At 57.3% G+C, this 17548-nt stretch overlaps 1 protein-coding gene across 5 annotated transcripts in view; it reads left to right on the forward strand.

Annotated features, from left to right (window-relative positions):
* Positions 1–227: 227 nt before the first annotated feature.
* The window catches only part of TRIM29 (tripartite motif containing 29), a 48461-nt gene continuing 31140 nt past the window's right edge, over positions 228–17548 (forward strand). For 2 of the 5 annotated variants that reach the window (XM_045080428.1, XM_045080429.1), the window contains exons 1-6: positions 228–1181; positions 9155–9250; positions 10031–10264; positions 11512–11710; positions 14293–14394; positions 16724–16816. In XM_045080428.1, coding sequence (XP_044936363.1) covers positions 378–1181; positions 9155–9250; positions 10031–10264; positions 11512–11710; positions 14293–14394; positions 16724–16816 — 1528 coding nt within the window. In that variant the 5' untranslated portion in view covers positions 228–377. The remainder of the gene's footprint in view (positions 1182–9154; positions 9251–10030; positions 10265–11511; positions 11711–14292; positions 14395–16723; positions 16817–17548) is intronic. The other 3 variants (XM_045080430.1, XM_004750063.3, XM_004750065.3) reach the window with 2 other exon arrangements.

Raw genomic sequence — 17548 nt, forward strand, 5'->3', positions numbered from 1 at the left:
TGTGGAAAATAATTAAACCAGGGGAGGAAAGAAAACCCACGTCCTTTAGAAATCAGGTTAGGTATGAATGTGCAGGGCGTGGCCTCCTGTATAATTCACCCTCCGCTGGCTCTGGGAGGTGCCGCTGGCTCTCCCTGGCTGGCCAGCCCGTTGTGTCAGGCTGCCCCTCCTCTCTGCTCCTCCTCCTCCTCTTTCCCCACCTCCTCCCCCGCCTCCTCCACCTCCCTCTCCTCCTCCTCCACCTCCTCCCCCTGCTCCCTATAGGTGTGTCCCTGGGCTCTGGCTACCTGGCCCACTCCCTGCGGAGACGCCAGTCCGAGAGGTCACCCACCTGTGGCCCCAGCAAGTCCCAACACACGCCCGCCGAGTGACCGGCCATGGAAGCCTCAGATGCCTCCAGAAGCAATGGGGCCAGCCCTGAAGCCCGGGATGCCCGCAGTCCCCCAGGCCCCAACGGCACCCTGGAGAACGGGGCCAAGGCCGAAGGCCAAGATGCCAAGACCACCAACGGGCACGGCGGGGAGGCGGCCGAGGGCAAGAGCCTGGGCGGCGCCCCGAAACCAGGGGAGGGCAAGAGCTCCCTGTTTTCGGGGAACGAGTGGCGGCGGCCCATCATCCAGTTTGTGGAGTCCGTGGACGACAAGAGCTCCAGCTACTTCAGCATGGACTCTGGGGACGGCAAGAGGTCCCCCTACGCCGGGCTCCAGCTGGGGGCTGGCCGAAAGCCGCCCCTCTCCTTTGCCGAGAAGGGGGAGCTGCGCAAGTCCATCTTCTCGGAGCCCCGAAAGCCCACGGTGTCCATCGTGGAGCCTGGGGAGGCCCGGCGGAACAGCTACCCCCGGGCTGACGGCGGCCCCCTCCTGCGCTCCAAGTCGGGTTCTGAGGAGGTCCTGTGTGACTCCTGCATCGGCAACAAGCAGAAAGCCGTCAAGTCCTGCCTGGTGTGCCAGGCCTCCTTCTGCGAGCTGCACCTCAAGCCCCACCTGGAGGGGGCCGCCTTCCGCGACCACCAGCTGCTCGAGCCCATCCGGGACTTCGAGGCTCGCAAGTGCCCTGTGCATGGCAAGACCATGGAGCTCTTCTGCCAGACGGACCAGACTTGCATCTGTTACCTCTGCATGTTCCAGGAGCACAAGAATCACAGCACCGTGACCGTGGAAGAGGCCAAGGCAGAGAAGGAGGTAATGCGCGGGGGCATCTGTGCTCCTGGGGGCTTTGGGCCTCGAGTCTCCACTGTCCCTGGCTCCTTCTGAACCCATCTGTCGGCCCTCTGTGTGCACAGACTGGGGGTCAGAGGCAGTTTCCCTAAACCTCAGGAGAAGGGGCATTGCCTACATGAGCAAATAGAAGCTTGGGAATGACTAGGGGCTTGACCAAGATCACAGGATAAGTTCAAGTCAGATCAGAGAATCCCCCCCGGGCTCAACCCTGGGCTCTGGGCCTGGCAGCAGTGTTTCTTCTTGTTTATTTTTTTATTTTAGGGAGAGAGAATTTGTGCCACCTGAGCAGGACTGACGGCTGGGGCAGGGGTCATGGGCAAGGACAAGGGAATTTGGGGGCCACTTAAATACTCTTTTGTTCCCCAGGCTTTAGAGTCTGCATTTGTAGGGCAAGGGCTCCTTGCTGCTTATCCGTTCCCACTCTTCCCCACACCCGCACCGCCAGCCTCTCGACTTCCCCAAAGGCCTCCTCCATCCCCTTCACTGGCTCTGTGTGCTTCATGTGTGTGGTCGCAGGGGCACGAGCCTATCAGTGGACCCTGCTTGGGGAGGGCTGTAGTTTGCATGTGGGTGGGATGACGTGTGTGTGTGTGTGTGTGTGTGTGTGTGTGTTGCATGTGCAGGTGGCTGTTTGGTGCATATGTTTATATATGGGGTATGCAGTGCATTTGCACGACAGCTGTCCGTGTGATCATGCCTGGATCTCCTTGGGGAGGAGCAGAGGCGTGGGGAGGCTTGTGAAAGGGCTGTACAGGGAGAGAGGATGTTCTGGGCCAGAGGCTCAGCTGGGATTGCTACCCTTTGCCCCACAGATGCTGAGCCTGCTGTCCCGCAGCAGCCACACAGCTGGCGGTTGTGGGCGGCCCGCCTCTGGGGTGACCATTCTGGTGCTCAGTGCAGGAGACCTGGCCTTCCTCGTCAGCTTCTCTCTACCTCTTTGAATAGGGCAGCCCAGGACCCCACCCCGTCCAGCCTTCTTGACCAAGAACTGGCTGTTGACTGTCTTCCTGTACCCCTCGCCCACACCCCTGGGCAGAGATGGGTTACAAATGGAAAAAGACTCAAAGATCCTTGTCAGGGGTCTTGTTTGGCTCTGGAAGGTATTCCTGATTCCCTGGTGCCCCGACCCCATCCTAGCTTCAAGCATCAGGCTGAGAGATGGTGACGGGGCCGGGTCATGGAACCCATCCTTCGGGAGCTTCCTTGGGAAACAAGAACAGAACCAAGGGGGCAGTCATCTTCATCCGGTGTAACCCAAAAAGCTGCAGAGCTTCCGATTGGGTTCAGGGAGAGCCGACCGAGTTCCACACCTGGTTTTTGCCTCTAGTTAGCCATCCAACCACGGACAAGTCCCTTCTCTTCTCTCAGTCCTGGTTTCCCAATGTGTGAACCCAACGAGCTGGGCTACATTGGTGGTCTTCAAGTTCCCCTGTGGAGTCCCAGGATTCTTGGGAATGTCAGGGATGAGGAGGGGGGCAGATTGGTGCTGAGTGGCTTCAGGTGCCCACTTCTCCTGCAAGCAATATACATGCTTATTTGTCTGTTTGTGTCTGGAACCAGAGTATCACCTAACCAAAGCCCAAGTGCCTCTGGAGGAGGGAAGAGTCTTGGGCAGCCCTGTGTGGAGGCACCTGGAACTTGGAGTTCACCTTCTGGTGCTTGGCGCTGCCGTAGGACTCTGAGACAGAGCCCTCGTCCTTGAGGGCTCACGATGTAGGTCAGGAGGTAGAGCTCAGAGGTACAAACAAGCCTGGGGAGCATCCGCCCAGTTACACAGAAGCAGCTGTCGATCAACATCAAATCGTAGCAGGTGGCAAGGCAGGTTGGGTGGAGTCCTAGCAGTCTCCTGGGTCTCCTCCTTCACCTTGAAGACAGGGACAGAGGTCCCGGGAGAGGGAGGGACCTGTCCAAGCTTGTGGAGGATAAGGAAGGAGTCCCCTAATTCTCTCCCAATATTTGAAAGTAACTGAGGGGAAGGGCACCGAGAATATGGGATTCAGGATACGTGTGCTCTATCGGGGATTTGAGGGGAAAATGTCTGATCCACTGGAGGGACTTGAACAGTGGGAGCTAGACAGCGTGTGCATGTGCGTGTGCGCCCCAGTGGTGTAAGGGTAGATGGGGGTGGTGCAGGGCGGCCAGGAGACGGAGTTGGAGCACAGCTGTTTGTCCATGCTTGGCTCTGCTGGAATGTCAGCCATGGGGAACATTGGCACAGAGCAGGGTTAGTGGGTTGACTGATGGAAGGGAATAAGCGTGTCAATCCTGGCATCCTTTGGAGGCATCCCCTACAGACCCAAACATCAGCCCACACACAGGTTTTTGCAAGGAGCCCTGTCCAGAACCTGTTCAGCAGGTCAGATGGTGAAGGCCCTGGTGAGGTCATCCGGGACCAATCTCGAATGGTTGCATGAGGCTGCAGATGACAGTCAGGGCCTTGGGTTTCGGCTCTGCCTGTAGCCTCTGAGCGGGGGGCCGTGTTGGAGCAAAGGCCACTTGGCATGGAAGCGTGACTACCCTTCCTCTGGTGGATCCAGGGCCAGAATGTTCCGGTTCCACTCCAAATGTTAGAAGGGGTCCCCCTGATGTCCACTCCCCTGCCTCTGGACATTCCCCAGGCTGGATGTCTATATCCATCTCCATCCTTTTCTGTCTCATCCCTCTGTCTATCCCAAGTCTTTCCTGGATGGATCCTGTCGGGGGCTGGAGGGGCTCTTGCTCTGGGACAGGGTGGGTGAGAGAAGAGAGGGGTGACCTCCATGGAGGCTGAAGGGGAAGCAGTTTATCTGGTAAGCTGTGCAGAGACAGGAGGCATGGGAGGAAAGTGACAGGCAGGCAGCAGGAGACGCTCCAGTTTCTACAGAGCACCAACTGTTTACCTGTTACTCCTGACAACAGTGCCACAGCTGTGGGCTACTGTACCTATTTTAGAGACGAGGACGTAAGCCCTGAGACGCCAAGAGACCTCTCCAGGATCCCAGCACGGAGAGGCCAAGCCGGGATTCTGACTCTTCTTCTTCTTCTTAAAAATTTTATTTATTTATTTGACAGAGATCACAAGTAGGCAGGAGGCAGGCTGAGACAGAGAGGGGAAGCAGGCCCGATCCCAGGACCCTGAGATCAAGACCTGAGCCGAAGGCAGAGGCTTTAACCCACTGAGCCACCCTGGTGCCCCGGATTCTGACTCTTCTGATGGCTGTTTCCTCTGCACCCGTTTACACTTTGTTTTCACAGGATGGCAGGCTCCCCAGTGGGGGATTGTGGTGGGCGGGGGAGAGGGGCATCCTCAGATTGGAATCACCTAGAGAATCAAGACGCAGCTGCCTAGGCCTTTCCCCGGGAGCTTCTCATTAGGGGCTTAGGGCCTGGGATCTGTATTTTTAAGTCTCCCTTGCCGATGGTGATGAATAGCCAGGTTGAGAATCAGGCATCTTGTCCAACGTAGCCAGGAAGAAATCAAGGCCTGGTAAAGGTTGGCTGACTTTCTCAAGGGCCCACCACCAGTCTGAGGACAGCCTGGGTGCTAGTCTGTCTACCTGGTCTTGCTCGGTCCCTGTCCCAGCACCCGAGGAAGCAGAAGGGACTGTGAGTCCCCGTCACTAGTAGTGACTAGCAGACTAGTACGGGGCTATCTGACATCTGGGTGGAAATGGGGAAACGTCTCCAGCATTTCAGATTCTTATCCAGATAATTACCATTTGTCTGAGAGTACAAATTTGGCAATTAACTGCCTCATTTGGCAAATATCAGAGCCAACGGCCCATGCGGTTAAATCAAGCCCGAGGAAGATCACGGCCTCATCCCCCCCCCCCTTCCCTGCAGGCCATGCAGGTGACCCCTGCCCGGGTAAGTGTTCCGGTGCATCTGCGGCTGAAGGCCCACCGGACTGGGTGCGACCCACCACTGTGCCCTCGGTCTGCTCTCAGGGAATCCTCCACTCCCCCAAGGCCGGAAGGATTTGCAGGCAGGATGGCCTTCCTGGGGCCCATCCCAGGCAGCAGAGCTAGAGGCAACCAGACGAGTGTGGGAGAAGGGAACAAAGGAAGCATTTAGGGACAGGCCTGGGCAGGGTGGAGGGAAGGAACCCGGAGTGGGAGGAAGAGAGGAGGGAGGTATGCACGGCGATGGAGGGGTGGGGAGCTGAGGCCCTGTCAGATATCGGGGCTTTCCTCAAAATTCCAAGGGAGGAGGGAGAGAGAAAGAGAGAGAGCTGGGACCTCAGGGGGCGAGAAAGAGGGTGTGGGGGCGGGGAGAGGGGTGACGAGGAAAGAGACAGGGTGGCCAAACGATACCATCTGTGGGGTGGGGAGCCTAGGCAGGCTTCAGTTAGCAGAAGTGAAGGGGACGGACAACGTCCTAGAAGATTCAGAGATGAGCCTAGACGTTAAGAGGCCACATGAGATCTGCGTCCTGTTGTGACATCTTGGCCTTAATGGCTTTCCAGCTGTGAAAGCTCAGGCAAAAGTTGCTCATCTTTTTTAGGCCTTAGTTTCTACATCTGTAAAATGGGGCAGCGGCACTTGCAGAGGAAAGAAGAAAATGGCTGGCACATAGTAGGTGCTCAGTCATACAATTAGTGTCCTCCTCCTCCTGGTTTTGGGGGAGAACCCAGTATTTTGGGGGGGAATCCCTGTATCATAGGAACCCAGGCTTCCTATGTTATGTTTTTCCCACATCCCGCCTTTTCCAGCTTCTCGCAGCCGTGTTAGCAGGGAAGAGCTGTTGGAGCCACACAGATGCTAGATACACCCCCCAGGGGTCTCACCCCAAACCCTCCTCCGAAGAGGGGAGCCCTCATCCCAGAGGGGACAAGGGACTGTGGTAACCACATGGAGCTAGCTCCCACTCCAAGGCCCTTCCCCAGGGCCCGCCTTCCTGCAAGTCTGGTCTTGCGAGGCCCCCTCCCAGCCTGTGTCCGAATTCCCCAGTGCCCAACTCTCTCCTCCACCCCGTCTTCCGCCCACTGCTGCAGACAGTGCGTCTCCGCTTTTGACCCTGCCTCCCAGGATTCCAGATCAGCGGCCTCCCCTCCTCCCTCCCGGGTCACCGGCCAACACTCTGGCCCTCCTCGCCACACCTCAGCAAGCCCTGCTGCCTGCTTCCCTCCTTTTCTTCTGCAGCATGGACCCCCCCAACACACACCCCCACCCCAGGGTCTGACTTCCTGGGCCCTTGCCCTGGACTCTTCCTTGTTCTAATCCCCTTCCTTTGTACTCCCTCTTGGCCGGCAAATCCGTGGGAGACTCTCTCCTGCAGGCCCGACCCACCTCGTGTTCCCATGGCTCCCGGCAGGTGCCCCCAGCGCCTCTGCTCACTCCGCATGACTCTGCTGGCCTTAACCTTCTCTGGTTGTACCTTTTCCCACTGGCAAGGTCAGCCAACCCTCATCCCCTCCCCTCCTTCTGCTCTGTTCTCCCCAGGGTCCTCCCGGCCTCAGTTCCCCACGCTACAGGCCTCTGGGCCCACACTTCTCCCTGCGTCCTGGCAGCGTACACAGTGTCCCCGGACGCCAGGACCGCGGCACCTGCCGCCCTCACTGCTGAGCACCTCCGAGGCTTCTTCAGATCTCACCTGCCTACCCTCCCTTGCTCCCTGAGGCCCCAAGGGCATGCTGGCCACACGGCACCCTCTCTCCCAAGCCTGGTGGGAGGGAGAGCATCCCGCACAGCTCCTAGCCCATGGAAGGTCCCCCACACTATGAGATGCTAGATCGCTGGCCGGGGCTCTCTCTGTGCTGGGTACTTTTTGAGCTTCCTTTCCTGGCTCCCAGCTCATCCCATGGCCTTGGTGGGGGGTGAGGGGCAGTCCTTTTACTACGTCCATGAAAGATAGAGCCCCAAGGCCCAGAGAAGTCAAGTCACTTGCAGAGACCACCTGCTTGGAAATGGTGGTAACTGCATTTAGTTGTTTGGACTCCCAGTCCCAAACTCTGGGTGGGCTCCCTCTGGGATCCCCCATGCTCATTCATGGGAGGGCTGTCCTCTCCCGCCTGGGCAGGCCCCGGGGGGTGGGGGTGAATGTACTTTTGTCCTCTGCTTTCCTCTCCATCAGGCCTTGTTCTGGGGGTGATGAGGTAGGGGCGAGAAACCCAGGGGCCAATGCCCCTACTCCAGCCAGGTCAGGAGGGGTCAGCTGCAGTGGGATGGCTTCTGACTGTCCCCTTGACCTGGGGCTTCCCTTAGGAGAGCTTCTGGGATGGGCAAGGTGCCTGGCACAGACACATTGTCCAGCTGTTTGCTTTTTCCTTATGGCTCAGATCCTTCCAGGCCACAGGATCTGCCACCCACTGTGTCTTGGGGTCTCTGTCCTATGCTCTCCACCTTCCCAGCACTGTGTCTATCAGCACCTGATTTCTCCCCAGCTTTTTTCCAGAAACCAGACCAAATCCCATCCTTATCTCCTTTCACTGCTTTCCTCCTGACAGTCATGTTCCATCTCTGGTGATGGCATTTTTCCATGTTGCCGGATTTGCAGCCCATTGCTGGTGGGCCAGATGCTTCCTGAGAACCTGGAGTGTTCTTGCCAGGAGAGCCCAGGACTGGGGCAGAGAGGGGGTGCAGGGTGGGATCAGGGGCTTTCTGTCCGGGACCTCTACAGTTCTTGGCCTGGGCCTTTCCTATTTTCTCCACCAGCTCCCTGATCCTCTGGGCACCCTTTCCAAGAAATCCAGGGAAGCTCTCTCCACTCCCAACCCACTTCCCTGGTGTCTGGGGAGGGACCCCAGTCAGCACCTCGCCAGCCTGGTGGAGCCCTCCAGAGGTGCGGCCCGTCCGTACCCTGCGCAGGACTCCTTGCCAACAGAGCTCCCATTCCTAGTGGCTTGTGGCCTCCTCATCTTGACTTTTCTTGAGGGTTCCTCAAAGGGACAGCTGGAGAATGGTGTGGAACTCTGCTCAAAACCCAGAGTAGTGGGGAGACTGTGAGCGCCCTACAGCCTTCTGGGGTGGAGATCACCCACCAGTCTTTCCAAGCTGGAAGGGGCTTTGAGATCCCTGGCAGGGGCCCCCGCAGAACACAAAGGTGGCTCTTGGCTTGCCTGAATCACCTTGGCCATAGCTTCATGCCTCCCCTTTCTCTCTGTTGTAGCTGCGTTCCAGAGAAGGCATTTCTCCAATGGAAGAATAATATTATCCATATTTTCCATATCCATTAGAGCTTACTTCCCCATGAACCCCTCATCGGTCCTCTTTGTGGCCCCACCCCCAGACCCCAGCAGCCTGCGTCCTCCCCTGCGTGGAGATCCCTGGAATCTGTCTTCTCTCTTCTCCTTTCACTGCCTCGCTTACCACCAGCCCCCCTCCCCCAGGGCCCCTGAACAGAAGTCCCCATCTTGCCCAAACTGCGGACTGCACTCCCTTTCCCATAAACAGGTTTATAGCTGTGCCTGTCCAGACGGAGTCCCTGCTGGTTGCCACCTGGGCTCCGGCTTGCAACACAGGCTCCACGTCATGGCATAGAAACGCTGCACACTGTCACTGCCACGGGACACTCCCTGGGCTGGGCTGGGCTGGGCTGAGCTGGGCTGGGTCCCCTTTCTCCGCGAAGCTTGAAGGTGGTAGGAGCTTCCTTCCCTCTCCCTAGTGGCCTCAGGTCCATCGAGAGGAGTGGGAACCCCATAAATGAACTAACCGTCCTGCTCAGTTTGGGTGGAGGGACCCGGCAGAAGGTTTAGTCCTTTTAAAGACCTGGCTGGGATGGCCTAGCCCCGGAGGCCCGAGTTTACCATGACACAGTGTTTGATCTGTTGCCAGATCCCTGGTGACATGCGTGGGGCCTGGCGTATCCGAGGTCCCTGGGACTGTTTGCTGAAGACAGGCTGAAGGGCTAAGGAGTGAGCCCTCCCCAGGCTGGCTCCCTGCCCGGGCCCACTCCCTGATTCTCTGTTGCTTTCCCACCTCTCCCTGGACTTCTCCAACCTGCCTCCTTCCCTGCAGACAGAGCTATCACTACAAAAGGAACAGCTACAGCTCAAGATCATCGAGATCGAAGATGAAGCTGAGAAGTGGCAGAAGGAGAAGGACCGCATCAAGGTGAGCAGCCCCCGGGTCCTTGGCCTCGCTGTGTGCTCACCCCGCCTATCCTACCTGGGAGGAGACAGGCATTCTCTCCTGCTCCAGGCCCCCCATTTATGCCCCACACTTACTTCTGGGTTCTCCCACCCCTCTGGCATCCCCACCAATTCCCCTTCTAAGTCCAGGCTGGGCATTCATGTGTGATCTCGCCATCCCCTAAGGCTCCCTTCCAGCCAATAAAGACCCTAGATGGACCTGTCTTCCGGTGTGTCCTCCAGTGTGCTCCGTTGTCTACTCTGCCCAGCAGACCACCTAGCCACCAAGGGCGTAACGTTGTCCTTTCGCTGGGGCCAAGATGGCTGCCTGTGTGTCTGCCGTGGTTTGAGTAATTGCAGACCACAATCTGAGATCGCTGACTCTTGACCCTGGCTCCATCAACAGCCTGTCCGTTCACTTTCTGAATGCTGTTTGGTGCTAGTCAAGGTTTACTGAGCACCACCTGACTCATGGGGGGTCTTCTGGGTCCATGGAGTCGCCTAAGGTTGGAATGATGGCCAAGTCAACCCACCCCTGGGAGGAGTCACAGATAAAGAAGAGTGGACTGTGAATGAACCTGGCCATCCCTGTCCATAGATGGCATCCTTCAAAGATGCCTTTGAATGAGATCCTTAGTCAAACAGACTTTCTGGGTTGGGGCAGTGGAAATGCTCTAGGCTGGGAATCTAAAGATACACCCCACTCAGGAGGTTTTTAAAATCCCGAAACCCTCCTTCCTCTCTCCTCTCCCTCTGGACCCAGAGCTTCACCACCAGTGAGAAGGCTATCCTGGAGCAAAACTTCCAGGACCTGGTGCGGGACCTGGAGAAGCAAAAGGAGGAAGTGAGGGCCGCATTGGAGCAGCGGGAGCAGGATGCCGTGGGCCAGGTGAAGGTGATCGTGGATGCTCTGGATGAGAGGGCCAAGGTGCTGCATGAGGACAAGCAGACCAGGGAGCAGATGCAAACCATCAGTGACTCGGTGTTGTTTCTGCAGGTACAAAGCAACTCCCCCACCATTCGATCCCTCAGTCCTTACATTCACTGTCCCAGAACCTCCATCAATCCCTCCATCTACCATTCATCCATCCATTATCCATCCCTCTACCATCCATCCATCCATCTATCCACCCATCTACCATGATCCATCCACCCATCCACCCATCCATCCATCCATTTATCCATTCATCCATCCATCCATCCATCCATCCATCCATCCATCCATCTTTCCAAGCTCCATTCCATTTGCCCATTTAATTTTTCCATCTAAGCCATTTCCATTCCTCCTCTAAAGAAGGCACACAAGTATGACCTTGTACCTGCTTCAGTTGATATGTACTAATAGTGCTCCAGGCTCAGTAGTAAAGAGTTGTGGGATTGATTAGTGAGGTTTGCTTTGGGTATGAGGCATGGTGTGGAAGGGCTGCCTAGGCGTGATCCTTGACCTTACCTGTCTGTCTATTCATCCAGCTTCTAGAGTGTTTTGGGTACTGCTGCATGCCCCAGGACTCTGGTAGGTGCTGTGGAGAATAGAGAAGTAGAAGACATGGTTTTTGCCCCTGAGGAGCTGCAATCCGGCTGGGAAGATAAGACATGTACAATTAGGGAGCAATATAGAAGAGTATGTAATTAAATGATAAAGCATGTGGTTCCGGAGATAAGTGCCCATGGAAGCTCTGGGAAGGGCAAGTGTGCTGGAGTAATCGAACACAGCTGTGTGGAAGAGGTGGAATTTGAACTGGGTCTTGAAGGCCCATAAAGGTTTCAGAAAGAGGAGGGACTCTCCAGGTGAGGGGGGAGGGGAGGTGAGAGGCAGACTTTAAGTGTGGTATGTAAAGGTGGACGTAGCACCGTGACTGATCCCAAACGTTCTAGAAATACCTTGCATCTCCTTAGTGCTTTCACTCCCCAAGACGTCCCAGCTTGTGTTGCTCTCAGAAACCCCTGTAAAATAGAACAACGTGTCCAATTGAAGAGGTAGGAACCATGGAGTCACATATATGACTACTAACACCATCAGGGATGTTAGCATCTAGTGGAGTTTAGCATCTAGCCAAACCCTTTCATTTTACAGAATGAGAAACATAAGAGGACAAGTGGGGCGAGTTGGTAGCCCAGCTGTGTCTAGAACCACAAGGCTCCCAGCATTGACCCTTCCAGCTGGACGGAGAGCTCCCTGCAGAGAAGTGTCCCCTCAGCTACTAAAAACCTAGGAAGTTAATGGCTTCTTTCCTTCCTTGGTAGGAATTTGGTGCATTGATGAGCAATTACTCCCTCCCCCCACCTCTGCCCACCTACCATGTTCTACTGGAGGGGGAGGGCCTGGGACAGTCACTTGGCAACTTCAAGGATGACCTGCTTAACGTATGCATGCGCCATGTTGAGAAGATGTGCAAGGCAGACCTGAGCCGTAACTTCATTGAGAGGAACCACATGGAGAATGGTAGGTCTCTTCTATGGGCTGGTCCCATGGCCAGGGCACCTGGTGCTTTCCAAGTGCCAATCCCTGATGCTTGGGCTGGCATCTAGCCAGCCGACTCCTCATTGTTCCGAACCACCTGTCCTACCCAAGGTGGATTCAGGGATTGTAACCCTCCACTGAACCGGCTGCCAAGGTTATGCTGTGTTACATGGGCTCCCAAGGGCAGTGAGCATCTGGGCACTGGCTGCACAAAGGCCTCCTCTCTGTGGGTCATCCCTCAAACTCAGGATTAATTTCATTCCAAGCTACATCTGATTATGGGCCCAACCCAGCAGCTGTGGGGAGGCTGCCACTTGTAAGGGCCAGGTGCTAACCTGGTGATTTTGCGGACTCCCGTAGACATGACCTAGAACTTCATCATGCTGGGAGACCTTTCCTGTCACCATGGCCCCACTGAGTGGTGTTGAGCCCAGAGGCTGGGCTGGGGACAATGGGACCCATGTGTCTCAGTGACTCACCGGCTTCCCTGATGTCAGCTTCTGAGTCATGCTGTCCCCCACTGAGGCCAACTGAATCACCTCACAGAAAGCTTTCTCATCTGAGAAACTAATCCATTAAGTCTCTTCTCACCAGCCCAGCCCAGTCCCTTTAGGGCCCTAAGTGGGAGCACTTTCCCCCAAGGCCCCACTCGGTGATCCAGGCCCAACACGGGGCTCTAAGGACACCTCCGGCCCCAAACATCCGAAGGAGGCAGACCCTGTCTTTTGTCTCTAAGCAGAGAAGGTGATTCTCTGGGGATGAGAAGGGGGTAATAGTGTGCTGATATGCTGGGCTTTAGGGGGGACCTCTATATATCTCGGTGATGGTGACATCACCCAGTGTCCCTGTGAAAGGTGAGGGACATTCAGTGACACCTGAGGATCCATGAGCCACTGCAGCAAGACAGTCGTTTCAGGTCCTGAAATCCCCCTTCAGATGATAATGGTGTTGACATTAGCGGTGGTGGCTGACAGTGACTGAGGACTCCCAGTGTGCTGGCTTTGTGCGAGCTCTTTGCTGGCTGTGGCTTACTTTCCCCGCAGGATGCACTGCATTTCATAGATGAGAAGGCTGAGGCTCAGAGAAGTAGCTTTTCAAAGGGCACACAGCTGAGCGGGGGACGTGGTTAGGATTCACGCTCTGATACTCAGCCTCCCAGGTCTTCCTGGCGGAGAAGTTGCTGAGGCTGGCAGCCGGGCTGAGCAGTTGGGAGTGTGATGATCACGTTCCCTGGGGTACAAACCCATGGGTGGGGCCCCTCTGCTGAGGTTGGGGCAGACAGATGAGGATGGCTGTGATTGGGCCAGGCTGCCCATGAGCCTCGCAAGACTGTCTGCCGCCTGCCCACCGGGTCATTTCTAGGTAATGATTGTGTTGACCATGACCTCTGAGCAAGTGTGGCCCCGTGCCCTGTGCCAGGTGTGCAGGGAGGCGCTGCCAGGAGCAGGATGGGTGCTGTGATGTCAGCAGCCTTGCACCTGTGCCTGGGGCCCTGGGCCTCCGTGTTGGTTTGTTGGTTGTTGCTGTGTTGTTGTTGGGAGTGTGTCTGGCTATGGGCAGGGTTGGGGGGAATGGGAGGCCAGTGAGTCAGACCTCCTCTCCTCCTGGATGACAGCCTACCCGTCAGACCAGGGACTTAGTCCTACCCCCAAAGGCCCAGGGTCTGACCATCATCCTGAGCTTGGGGAGCAGTCAGAGCAGGGAGCACTGGGTTGGGGGGGCGGGCAACACCCAGGAGAACATGTGTTTGTGGTGGAGTGCACTACTGTATGTCAGGCCCCTACTGGGTACAGGTGATGAAGACGAAGGAGAAGGACCTGAGCCACTCATTCCTTCTCTTGTCCAGGGCAGACAGAGGGAAGGGCAGAGGGAACATAGGAGAAGTCACAAGAGGAAGGAATGGAGTGGGGGGAGCAGCTGGGGAAGGCAAGTGTGGCACCACCGATTTGTCTGGGTTTGGGGGTATACTGGTGGCTGGGGTGGGCTGGGGAGTCAGTGCCCGCCCCACGCAGCTTACTCCCCTCTCTGTGCCTCTGCTCAGCCAGCTGGATCCCTGGCCCTGGAGGAGGCCGACACTAGAACCTCCTTCCATCCCCTTGGGCTGCCGACATGGCTGGGACAAAGTGAGGAAGTAGGAATGAGGGCTCACACCCCAGTTCTGCCCTTACTGGCCATGTGACATGGGGCTTCACCTACCTCCCGAGCCTCAGTTTCCTGGTCTGTCCCGTGGGGATCTCCATTCCAGCCCAGGGGTTGCGTACACAGCAAAAAGGAAAGGGATGTCAGTAGTACCTTGTCAACTGCAAAGTGCTGTGCCTCTGGTCTTACTCAGAAGGGTCAGTCCAGGGAAGGAGCTGGCTCCCTGCCAACTGTCTCTCACCTCCCAGCGGCTCACGAGCAGAGGGAATGCTGGGCAGGGCATGGCCTTCCCTGGGCTCGGAGAACCTCGCCTCTGCCTGGGACAGAGGGGCTGTGGGCTGACTCAGCAGAAACCAGGGCTGGCCCCAGGGCCCCCCTTCTCCTCTCCACCTGCCCCTCTGATGGCCGGCCTCTGTCCCTCCCAGGAGCTGACCATCGCTACATGAGCAGCTACACTAACAGCTACGGCAACGAGTGGAGTGCGCCTGACACCATGAAGAGATACTCCATGTACCTCACGCCCAAGAGTAAGAGAGAGTGCCCCATCCCTCGGGGCCACCGACTTCAGGACTTGGCTGGGTTCCGCCTTGCCAGAGTGACCGTCACTGGGTTTGCCCGGGGAAGTCCGGGTGCACACCTGCTGTCCCTCTGGACCCAAGAACAGTGCCCCATTCCTCCCTCAGAAGCATCTGGGTTGGAGATAAACTATAGGCACCTCCTGACTCCCCCCTCCCCAGTCCCTGACTCCAGTCCGAATAAGTCCTATGCTTCCCTTTCCTTTCAGCGGGTCTCCAGGCTGCTGTTTTCACCAGCAGTGATCCTGAGCCTGAGCCTGAGCTGTGTTCTGCTTCCACTTGCCTTGTTGTAGTCCTGGGGGAGGGCCAGCCCTCCAGAGCCATTCTGCCTCTCTAGGGTAGGGAGACGGACGGCTGGTCTACCTTTCCTCCCCGCTCCCTCCTGGCACAGCGCCTGGCCCTTGGCCTTCCTCTCTGGGCCCTGGACGGTCTCAGCTTGTGTCAGCCTAGGTGGAGGTAGAGACCAGAGCCTGCCTGTTTTTGCCCTGGGGGAAGCCTGTTGCGTTCTTTTGCACCAGCAACAAACCGCAACAACACCCGTTATGTAAGGGTGGGCGTGCCAGGCGTGTCAGCCCTCGGAGAGAGGGGGTGCATTCCTGGGGGCGTGCCTACGTGTGGGGGTGGTCTTCAGAAGAGTGGGGCTGTGGGGAAAAGGGAGAAAGGGGACAGAGAGATGTGGGGAAGGAGCTGGGGACCAGGGAGCCCCCAGGCTGAGTGCTGATCTACACACCTCTGAGACACACACACACACACATACACACACACACACCATGGGAAGGGCGTAGGGGCTTTAGAGATGAGCTCAGCTGGGGCTTTAGAGATGAGCTCAGCCGGAGGAATCTCTGAGCTCCACCCAATGTGAAAACAACACCTGGGCCCCGACAGAGGCCTGGAGAAGCACCTGGGCACCCAAGTCCCCCCTGCCCCACATTCCTGGTGTGGGTCAGGCCACCAGCCTGGCCCCTTCCCCTCCCAGGGCGCTGTTCTTGGGGCCCCGTCCTTGAGCGGGTGAGTAGCACTAACCAGCCTCCCCAGTGAGGACCCTGATGTGCACTGGTCCCCTCAGCTGGGCCCTGCTCGGCTCCCTCAGCTCCCTCGGGGAGTGAGAGGGGCGTGGGTTCCCCCTGCAGGTCGTGGGGAGGGGAGCAGAGGAGCAGTGGGGTTAGAGGGAAGAGTACAGACCTGCCAGGATGTTGCCCTCCAGCCAGCACCTGGGGACTTTGGGCAGGTCACTGTCCCCTCCGTACCCCCGTCTGGGAGGAGAGAAATTCAGCTCAGATGCTAGGAAGGCTTTCAGCTTATCACGGAGTCAGGCAGTGACATTGGTAGGTGGAAGAAACAGGTTCATCCGGTGTCCCTGCCCTTGCACTGAGGACTGAAGGAAGGAGGAAATCTGCCCTCTGGGAGCTCCCAGGCTCGGGGTAGAGGGAAGGAAAGGGCCAGGAAGAGTCAAAAAGGGGATCAGGAGACAAGGCCATCCAAGGGTTCCTGGCATGAGTCTGGGGGCTCCGGGGCAGTGGGCTTGTGCAGTGACCTTTCCCAGCGGAGGCTGGTTTCCAAGCCCCTGAAGGAGGGGCAGGGTGCTCCGTGAAGAAGCAGACCAGAGCTGGGAGCGGGGTGCCTGTTAGGTGGGAGGGAGGAGCTGATGGAAGGACCCAGACACATGTGGAAAGCATGTCTTCTTCTTCTGTGAAGTGGGGGTATGGAGCCCACTCTGCCAGCCTCTCAAGATTGTTCTGAGAATCTGAATTTGGAGGCTCCTGAGCAATGTGAGGTCTTATCCCTGGTGGCAGAAGCACCCGGGAGATACTTGTGGCCCCTGGCTCCTCATCATAGGCGAGCCCGCACCTGTACCCCCCAACAGCTGCCACCATCCTCCTTCGTCCCAGGGACACCACCTCGCAGCCTCTGGGCTCTCATGCAGGGCCTGGCTCGGGGGGGGGGGTTGGCTTCTCAGGTCTTGGTGATCCTTAGGGCCGCCCACATAGGGAAACCATGCACCCCGAGTCTCTGCAGAAGCTTCCAGATTTACACCTAATGCTCCTGTGTACTTACTAACAGTCTTTCACCTTTAAGTGTCCTGATTTGGAGCGCAGATTAAGCGGCTGCCTGATCTAGACCCAGATGAGCTGTCTTAGTGGTGGGACCTGGGTCTGGGGACAGGGAGTGAGCGCCGTCTGGGGACAAGGAGTCCCGCGTAACCCCCTTAAGTCAGAAGCTGTGGGCCTGCCTTGAAGGAGACCCAGCTCTCCACAGTGGGGACCCCTCATCTCCTTCCTAGGTGGGGCCAGGACATCGTACCAACCGGGGTCCCCCAGCCGCCTCTCCAAGGAGACCAACCAGAAGAATTTCAACAATCTGTATGGCACCAAAGGTGAGAGAGTGACTCAGCATGGGGCTGAGAGGTAGGCTGGGGGCGGAGGACGGGCTCCCCCGTGGAAGGTGGATGTGGGGCGCTGGGATGGGCTTAGGGGCCCAGAGACAGGCGGGGAGGAGTCCTACTGAGCTCAAAGTGTGTGTGTGTGTGTGTGTGTGTGATGTCCTTAGTTAGGGTGCGGAGAAGCAGCCTGGAAATCCCTGAGGGTGAGTCTGGGAAACCCGGAGTGGGGCTTCAGTGTGGAAGCTTCCCTTAGTATGTGTTGCAACACAAGGACCCACAGAGGACTGGGGCCCTTTACGGAAGGGTGCACGTCTGCATTGAGAAATCACTTTTAAAACAGACTAGTGTAGCTGTAAATGGGACAGATGGCAGGACAGGAAGTGGGGCTGCCCCTGGAGATCCGGGATGGGACGTAGTGATGCTGGGTGAGGGACATGCCCTTAAGGCCTAGAAAAGGTGAAAGGTGGGATGCTTGGCTTCCTCGGGGAGAGAGGCCAAGCAAGCACAGACGCCCCTCCGTCCCGCGTACCGAGGGCATCCTTGTGCCAAGTGTATGACCATGCACTCGAAGACCCAGGTTTTTGGAGGATCTGGGGTGCCAGCCAGCTGTGGGCAGGGAGGGCTCCCCTGGGGCAGTTCTACCAGACATGGCCCTGGGATGACTGAGGAGGGGTTGGGGGGCCTCTTCAGTGAAGGCATGGGCTATGAGAGATCTGGGTGGATGAG

The sequence above is a fragment of the Mustela putorius genome, unplaced genomic scaffold (genome assembly GCF_011764305.1).
Source record: "Mustela putorius furo isolate JIRA1106 unplaced genomic scaffold, ASM1176430v1.1 tig00000460_pilon_pilon_pilon, whole genome shotgun sequence".
In the NCBI taxonomy this organism is placed as follows: domain Eukaryota; kingdom Metazoa; phylum Chordata; class Mammalia; order Carnivora; family Mustelidae; genus Mustela; species Mustela putorius.